Source organism: Chelmon rostratus, chromosome 8 (assembly GCF_017976325.1).
Source record: "Chelmon rostratus isolate fCheRos1 chromosome 8, fCheRos1.pri, whole genome shotgun sequence".
Lineage (NCBI taxonomy): Eukaryota > Metazoa > Chordata > Actinopteri > Chaetodontiformes > Chaetodontidae > Chelmon > Chelmon rostratus.
The window spans coordinates 19,559,536-19,568,855 of record NC_055665.1 but is presented as its reverse complement, the minus strand read 5'-3'; the positions used below and the strand labels follow the sequence as shown (position 1 = coordinate 19,568,855).

The 9,320-nt window shown below is 42.0% G+C and overlaps 1 protein-coding gene across 1 annotated transcript; it reads left to right on the top strand.

Annotated features, from left to right (window-relative positions):
- The first annotated feature begins 2,070 nt into the window (after positions 1-2,070).
- klhl38b (kelch-like family member 38b) lies at positions 2,071-5,688 on the top strand. Its single transcript, XM_041943175.1, has 5 exons — positions 2,071-2,177; positions 2,922-4,142; positions 4,230-4,371; positions 4,475-4,580; positions 4,765-5,688. Exons 2-5 carry the CDS (start codon positions 2,923-2,925, stop codon positions 5,052-5,054), a joined length of 1,758 nt encoding a protein of 585 aa, XP_041799109.1. The 5' UTR covers positions 2,071-2,177; position 2,922; the 3' UTR covers positions 5,055-5,688.
- Positions 5,689-9,320: the final 3,632 nt, after the last annotated feature.

Below are 9,320 nucleotides of genomic sequence, written 5' to 3'. Positions count from 1 at the left end.
CACACACGCACACACACAATACTAATCAGTGTGATCTAAATCCCCTGGGTATAGGCTCTATTAGACCATGTGTTTATGAGAAGATAATCATTTGGTGATATGAAGACACAGCACTGGGCGGGGTGGGTGGCAACAGTAATGCTGCTGCATGAAAATGCTCTGCTGAAAAACTGTGTGCCAAAGCCTTAACTTTTAATATAAGTTGTAGCCCGAAGGCAGACATTAATGAGTCCTTTTTGTCAAGGTGAGGGAACAGAGATAGTAGACAATGTGCTTAAGTTTAAAGGATGCAATCACAGCTTTGAATATGAGAAATGACACTACAGTCTTCTGGGCAAACAAGTTACGCTTTTGCCCTTGACTATCCAGATCGATGAGATAATTTAAATGTCAGTATGATGCGAAAAGGGCTGATATTTGTTTTTGACATTTACTTGTTTGATACAGTCAGGATTGCCTTGCAGGCATAGATAACAACTTACTACCCTACAACTTAGCTGAGCTGTTTATAGTGCATTTTAATTTGAAACAAAGCCCCTGAACACATACAAACATACATACAGTTAAAAATGCAAGGGAGTTTCATACTAAGGGGGCCAGTTTTTCACAATAGCCAAAATGACTTTTTGTAGACACAAACACTAGATGGTGCTGTTTAGTTTTGCCTGCTTGCTATATGACAGCAGCTGTGATTTCATGGCATCTCCAGGGAATGTGATGATCTTGTGATCTCATTTTTCAACATCACATTTAGGTTTGCATCTGATTTATAGTTATTTTTGCACGATTTGTTCTCCTGCATGTATTTTGCCAATTTCAGGGTTTTTTTGTGAGTTTCTTTTTTCCATTTTGCTTGCATTTGCTGCAGTCTAGCCCACAGACAACAAAATGACAAACTGTCCAAATCGATGGCTAGTAAGCACAAGTAGTTTATGGTCTAAGCTAGTGATTTTGTTGTGCAATTCACATTGAACTGCACTCTAGTGGCCGTGGTCGCTCAAGCAGCTATTTGTGTCTGATTTGCCGAGCCTCATAAACAAGCCTGAGCGCAAGAAAAACATGTCACACCGCTGTCTGTGACGACTGAAATTGCATTCTAGTTTTATTGTTTTCATACACCTACATTTATGAAACAGCCGAGCGAGCTGTGATTCTTTGATTCCTCTCCAGCTTTAAGGAATGGGCAAACAATCACATTGCCACCTTGTGGGATGCCCTCCATGAAATGCTGGAACTATAGAGAGTAAGCTTCATGCGTTTCAGCGAGCATGAAACAAATGAGATGGAAATGAGCTCAACAAATACAAAAGGTGGATAACACAAGCACCTGCTGCTGATTTACAGTTAAACAGGAATATTTCTTTATGCTTAATGGGTGTAAAAGTGAAGCCGAAAACATTTAGCAGTGCAGAGTAAAGCTCTTTTCACTCTATTAACCCAAGCCTCTTGGTAAACTTAGAAAATATTTGCTGAACTCAGTGACTTTTTGTAATGTCAACAGTCATGGCCAGTATGTTTTAAATGTGGTTGCTCATTTTCCTCATATGCAGACTTCATCACATCTCTGTGTGCTTCAGCAGCAACCTAATCCTGTTTTTGTACCTCTCTGTTTTCAGCCAGCCAGCCGACAGTGTGAGCAGCCAACAAAATGAGTGTTATCAAGTATCAGTGCTGTTTTTACTGCTACAATCATGTGCCAGACAGAGATAAAGATGATGGAGTGAATAGGAATGCAAGCTATGAAGAAGAAAGGAGAAATCAGACCAGGAGGGAGCACTGAAGTTAGAATATGATATTAGAGGAAGAGGGAAAGAAAGAAAGAGAGGAAGAGAGGGAAAGAAAGAGATTAAGCGAGGGAGTCAGACATTCGCTGAAAGAAGAAAGCGCTCTAACATGTCACATGTGAGTCTGCAGCGGTGTTGCCAAAGAGAGCCTCTATTTTTAGGGGAGGAATGTACACAGAGGCCTCGTGGAAAGAGACCATAACAACAAACAGTACGCAACACGCTCCTACAAAGAGACAGCCCCCTTCGGAACATACAGTCACACAGCATCAACACGAGAGAAAAGAGGAACAAGGTACAGGAAAATGTCAAGACATCAGATTTTCTGCTGAGATCTTGGTTTGAATTCAGAGTGGGACCCCCAGAGCACATAAATAGAGGCAAGAGGAGCAGGTAAGAGATGTGTTCCAGTAATGCTGCCGGGAGCGTTGGACTTGTTTTGTCCAGTATATGACGCTCTTATTATGTGTTTGATGTAACTTCATTTAAATATTAATTAAGCATAAGCTTGTTTTGTACTCATCTTAAATATTGAAGACTAAGTTTAAAGTGCATACAAACATCTGTTAAAGTAACAGTCAAATGATGTTGCTTTAAATCTAAACTAGTACATTTGTTTGTCTTAATTTGCACTGCATGCCACGGGAGGGGGAAGAAGCTGCACATTCATCCAGTTAAAAAGATGAAATGAAACAAAACATTTTGGCTCCACATAAACATCATCGCACACAACTTAAACACCACTGAAGCACGGAGCGCACTTCCTCCGTGAACATGAATTATAATCCTGCAGCAGAAATAGTTGTGGAGGTGTTTCTGTATGAATACTTGCACAGCTATGGTCTCCAAAATGATCAGAAAGATTGGAAAGCTTACTTGCAGGCTAAATTACAGATACACGATTGAATTGATTGATTAATTGAGCCTGGCTGTGGGGCAAAATCTTTTTATTGTGACACTAAAACTAAAGCTAAATCTGTTTTGGTGAAGTGGATCCCACATTAAAGTAGAGCTACTATTCATTCACATGATAGATTATTTTACAGCAAGCCCTGAAATGGCTTGGCTAAATCAAAAAACAAAACAAAACATGAAATGAAAACAATTTGACATTAACGACACGGTCCTTCTCTTCAGCATGGACCAACCAGCCATCAAGGTCTTCCACTACAAAGACAAGGAGCAGTCCTCCAACCTGCTCCTGCAGCTCAACAGACTGAGACAGGAGAACATCCTGACCGATGTGTCACTGTGCTCAGATAACACTGAGATCCCCTGTCACCGTAATGTCCTCGTCTCCAGCAGCCCCTACTTCAGAGCCATGTTCTGCAACAACTTCTTGGAGAGGAAGCAGGCCAAAATTAACTTAAAGGGCATCACATCAGCCATTCTGAGCAGTATCATTGACTATGTTTACACGGGACTCATTAGTATTAGCATGGATATTGTGCTGCCTCTGATGCAGGCGGCATCCATGTTGCATTATGGCCGCCTTTTCGAGGCCTGCTCAAGCTTCCTTCAGGAGCAACTGAGCCCTGACAACTGTTTGAGCATGATAAGACTCTCTGAGATCATGAGTTGTAACAGTCTGAGAGACAGAGCAAAGGAGATGGCCATGAAGAGCTTCTCTGATGTGTCCTCATCTGAGGATCTGTGCGAGCTGTCCCTAGCAGAGCTCATGCAATACCTGGAGGATGATAGTCTTTGTGCGGAGGAGGAGCAGGTCTTTGAGACACTTGTTGCTTGGATCCACCATGATCCTTTATCCAGGCGCGGTTCTATTAGTGACCTTTTCAAGAAAGTTCGTCTTCGCCACATCCATCCCACCTACCTCTTCCAATTCATAGCCAACGACCCTCTGATCCAGTCCTCCACCCTCTGCACTGAGCTCATAGACTCCGTGAGACGCCTGATGTTTTCCGTCAACACAAAATGCATTGAAGACACAGCAGTTGACTTCAAACCTCTCTGGGTGGCACCGAGACGCTACTCCTACCACGACATGTTGGTGGTGGTAGGAGGAAGGAAGAACAACGAGCAGACCTCGAGGGAGGCCCTCGTCTTTGACGAGAAGAGCGAGAAGTGGCAGTGGCTCGCCAAGCTTCCCGTTCGTCTGTATAAAGCATCCTACGTCGCCCTTCACAGTGTCTTGTATGTGATCGGAGGATTGACCACAAACACAAAGTGCAGCCAAGTCAGTACGACCGTCTACACCCTCTCCCTCAAGACGAACCAGTGGCGGACAGCAGAGCCCATGCTGGAGCCACGCTTTGCCCACCAGAGTGTCTCCTACCTCCACTTCATCTTTGTCCTGGGTGGACTCGGGCCTGACAGACGACTGACAGACAGTGTGGAGAGGTGAGGTGGACCATAATTATCCACGCATACAGCACAAAAACTCACAAATGTGGCAAATAATAACACATCTGTCCATAACATAATCAGGTACAACAGTATGTTCAACCAATGGGAGCGTATGGCGCCCATGCCTGAGGCTGTGCTGCACCCTGCAGTGGCTGCTACTAACCAGAGGATCTACGTGTTTGGAGGAGAGGACGCCATGCAGAACCCAGTCAGAATAATACAGGTGAGACGCAATGTTCTCCAATCACTAAGCCACTGCTTGTGTTTTCATTTGTCTATGCTCTCACTCAATCTGCTGCCCTCCCCTCCCACCTCCCCTTCTGTAGGTGTATCACATTGCCAGGAACATGTGGTCTAAGATGGAGAACAGAACAGTGAAGAATGTGTCTGCTCCAGCTGCCATTATAGATGACAAAATCTACATCATTGGAGGTAGATAGCACCGGTGAAAAAGGCTAATAATGAGAGAGGAATCTAGAAAGAAACATATTCATTTTGCTGTAATTCATTATTGTTGATTTATTTCCTGATGAATTAGACTGTAGAGGTACATCCCTGCAGCTCTGCTTGAGTCACCTGTGCTGCCTCTCTCAAACTAACGCCTCCCCTGTCACAGGATACACCAGGAGAGTAATCGCTTACGACACCAAGGCCAACCGGTTCATCAAGTGTGCCAACCTGAAGGAGAGGAGGATGCACCACTCTGCCACCATTCTCAATAACAAACTCTACGTCACCGGCGGACGTCACATTAACGGCCATGACGTCATCGAGGACTCAGACATTTTCGAGTGCTATGACCCAAAGACAGACACTTGGACGTCTAAGGGTACTCTGCCATATAAACTGTTTGATCATGGCTCCTTGACCCTGACGCATGTCTCACACACGTGGGCCAAATCATAGCTGAGGTCTGACTCATATTTGACATTATTCATTTGAATTGAATGACTGTCAATCAAAAAGTATTCATGCAGAGAAAATGACTTACTGGAAATACAGTGATTTCACTATGTAGCAGGTCTCCACCACTCATGCTTTCATTAATGATGGACTGTTTAAAAGTGCTTGAAATACAGAATCATGCACACCTGGGACATTCATGTATATATAAGAATTTTGATACTGAAAATGTTTCTTTCAATATTCCATGTCTTTTCTATGTTTTTTTTATTTGACAAGCAAACCTAAGAAAACAAGCTGCCCTGCTGCACAGCCCCTTCTTAACTGGCTTGACTTCACAAATGGTGAAAGTGCTATTTTCGGCCTGCTCTAAATCATGAGATTTCACTTGTCATGTTTAAATCCTGGGGCTGTGTACTGTTTGGTGCAAGTCAAAGCTGTGCTCAGCTGTTAGGTCTGAACGTGCTGCTGAGTCTGGTGAACTTTTGGATCACGATCTGTTACTTCAAGGCAAAATGATGATGAAGTTATTGTGATAACACTGACACCAAATATTATATGCAGCAGAATTTTGCTAAAATATAACTTCAGATTGCATTTAAAGTTTTAGGCTTCTGTATTTTTCCACTGCTTTGGATCTTAGTATGATACATTCACTGGTTTTAACTTTTTTTTTAAATAATAAAAAGTCAATTCATACATGTGTCCTCTCTCCATCTCTCTAACTATCGGTTCAGTATGTCTTAACAGTACAAGTCAGTTTGCAGAGAATGCAATCTGAGCAGCACGTGTCCTGTATGTGTCATGTGGTTGTTTCCCCCGCTCACACTCCTGTCCACATGGAGACTTTACAAGCCCAGACAAGTTCCTCCCATCCAAACACACACACACACACAAGATGATATAGAGATGATATCCTTTTACAAGGAACTGCCTGAATATCATCGAGTGGGAACATGTCGAAATGGTTTTGCTCCACCTGTCGCAGGTGAAACTAAAGGTGCCCAAGGAAGTCTCAGATTGTTCTGCTGATAGAAGAAAGCACATGGAAAAATAAGAGACAGATGCAGTGAGGACATCAAAGACAAATTTAGTTTTCTGTTTAGCCAGCAAGACAGAATATCACCAGTGATTTGGTTTAGTGTCCCTGGGACTGCAAGTTATGACTGGGATTGATGCAGGTAATTCAGATCTCTGTAAAGAATTACACAATCTCCTTTGAAACGATCCCTCAAAGTAAGGATCAAGAGCAGCTAAAGCAATTACATAATTTCATTCATCTATGACTTTCAGAGACCAGTGTCAGCTGTGTCATGTGCGGTAAACATAATGTGACCAGGAGGTGTTACGCGGGAGGCTATGTACATTTCTTTGAAACCAGAAGTCACTAGGTCAAATGTTTCAGTCGCTCACGGCCAGCGAATAGACTCCAGGGGACAGTGGGTGGAGTGTGTGAGAAAAGGTTGGGGACTGGAAAAACTATAGGTGATCTGATGTTATTTTGAGAAACAAACAAGAGGGCGAATGTTACACCACGTGAGGCATGTGGTGCGGCCGGTTGCCACGCAAGCTGGCAGATGTGAGAGGCGAGCAGAGGGAGCGGTAAACTGATGAGCAGGGTTTCACAACAGAGAATCTGAGCGAGTGATGAAACTCAACCAGGAGGAGCAGCAACAGGTGTATATGTGAGTGACTGTGTGCATGTGTGAGACTGTGTGTGTTTGCGATTAAGGTTTTTGGAGGGTCGAGCAGGGCTGACCAGCTGTCCCGTCTGGTCACAACATCACAACAAAAACAGGGATGATGGACAGAGGAGAGGGAGGGAGAGAGGTGATTCACTAATAACCTTTGCAATGGCTCTAATTTGATTCCTCATGCATCCATTTATCTCAAAAAACACGACATAAACATGCCAGAGATTTATATTTTGGAAACTTTTCACATTCTGCCCCAGACAGAAGATTAAAACATTCTGTGTATGGGTGTACATTGTTCATGGTATGTAAATTACATCAGGACTAATGCTGCAACTCACTGTGCTCAAAAAAAAAAAAAAAAAAAAAAAAAAAAAATGGCCCCTGACACTGAAAAATGCAATGAAATGGTCATTCAAATTGGGATTCCAAGTCAGACACTCAGGCAAGATCAGGAGACAGCCTGAAATCTGTCTTCATATCCTCCTCGCCATCAGGTTAAACCTTCAGTAATGGAACTTAAGTGCTCACTGCAGCATGACAAATAGCTGGCTGGAAGAAGAAAATCAAAATTATGAGAATCACACACAAAACCACCAAGAAGCACAGACCTGATTTCCTCTCATTTGGAACTGAAGCAACCACCATATAGCCATAGCCCACTCCAGTCCAAAAGCTCACTATCTTGCATGCTTTTCAGTTTTCTCATATACCTTACAGGTCTGTATAGGTAGGCTTACATGTGAATATGTTCACTGGCCTATTTGGCAGATCGTTTATTTGGAACATCTCATTGATTTGACTAAAAACGGTTAAGTTTCTGAGGTTAATATTTACTTACATTGTTGTACTGTTCATCTTGTGTGATTTGGAAGGTATTTCTGATTGTTTGGAAAAAGCAGCATAGTGCTGAGCCTACAGCTGGTGGTCAATCCATGCTAGCTTGGACTACATGACTATAGTTTGCAAATACAATTGAAAAATGCTTCAATTTTTCCTTTTGATATTTACACATTAATATTTTGATCCCGTAAAATGAGTTGCAAATTTGCACTTAGATTTTAAAAAGAAGGAAAACAAGAATCAAATATGAGTAAGTACTTATTATTTGTTGAGTATTTAATTCAAAATGTAATAAGAAATAGAGCTTTCCATGTGATCATTTTACATAAACTATTTGTTCATCGAATTTACAGAAAATGTGCTTTATTGTGATATGTAGCCATTTTGTTAGACATTTAGTAGACATTAAAAAAGTAACAAAAAAGTTTCTGATCACTGATACGTATTATTGTTTTAGTGGGAGTAATCAATAAAGCAATTTAGTTACCTTTCAATGAGGTAACTGGTTACTGTAACTAACTACTATTTTTCATGATCTAGCACAACACTTTAAAAAAACCAAACACAAAGTACAGCTGAGGCTGATGGGAATCACCAAGGGTCAGGGAAAAGTTACTGCGATCTATCATCTTGGGAGCATGAAGATCTATACAAAGCTTTGTGGTGATCCATTAAAGGTTCAGTAGGTAACTTTTATTAAATAACTTTTTGCCATTTTTGCTGAAACTGCCACTCTATCCTAACTGTAGTCCATGAGACAGATAATGTGTGAAAAAATCAGGTTCCTTTGGCTCCTCCTAGCTCACCTGATGGTATTTGCAACAGTCCACTGCACCTGAATGAAAACATCTGGCAACTGGACTCAAATCATGGGTATTTGAAAACCTGGATATGAGATTTAGCAATCCTTTAAGTAGATTTGGAGACATTTCTATTGATAAGTAAGAACATTGACCAGTAGCACTCGGCATAAAGTCAGGATGTCGCCAAAGTCAGCAGGCTTCACACTCTGGGGACCATGAATATCGCTACAAAATTTCATGGCAAGCTATCCAATAGTTGTGGAGATATTGCAGTGTGGACATAGTGGAGTTAGCCTACTGACCAACATGGCCATCTCTAGAGCCTCGCAGGTCATAACTAAAAACTAGCACATTTGACCATTTCTAGTTAGTGTAGGATCTACATCTACATCAACGTCCGGCAAGCTGGACCAGCACTAAACAGAGCACATGTCTGCTGCATCATTGTTTGTGTTTCACAGAATAACCTAGCTATTTAAACCTTAGGCCATAGTTTCCTTCTCAGTCAGTCAGTCTCCAACTGACCAAGCACTTGCTGGGACTTTCCATGTCATCCTGTAGTTTGGCCTACTCTGAAAATAGACTTGATTAGACTTCAGGGACTCACAGCATCATGCAGATCACTGTACCCCCATCCCCATGTACTTCACAGTATAATACTTTTTTAGTCTTGAAGTTTCACTCTTTACAAACACCACTCTGGCTCTGTGTGGTTGACCACATAGCGAACTGCTAAACTATTTCAGCATGGCTCACTTCTGCACTGCATGCAATTGAAAGTCAGACACCTAGTCACACTACATGTGCCCAATGTGCATTGATACTTGTTGACGTATTTTGACATGCTGCGTGTGTGCAGAGCTCTTTGACCTTTTGCATATATCAGGGTGTTACACTAAAACCACAGACATGAAGCCATAGATGCACCT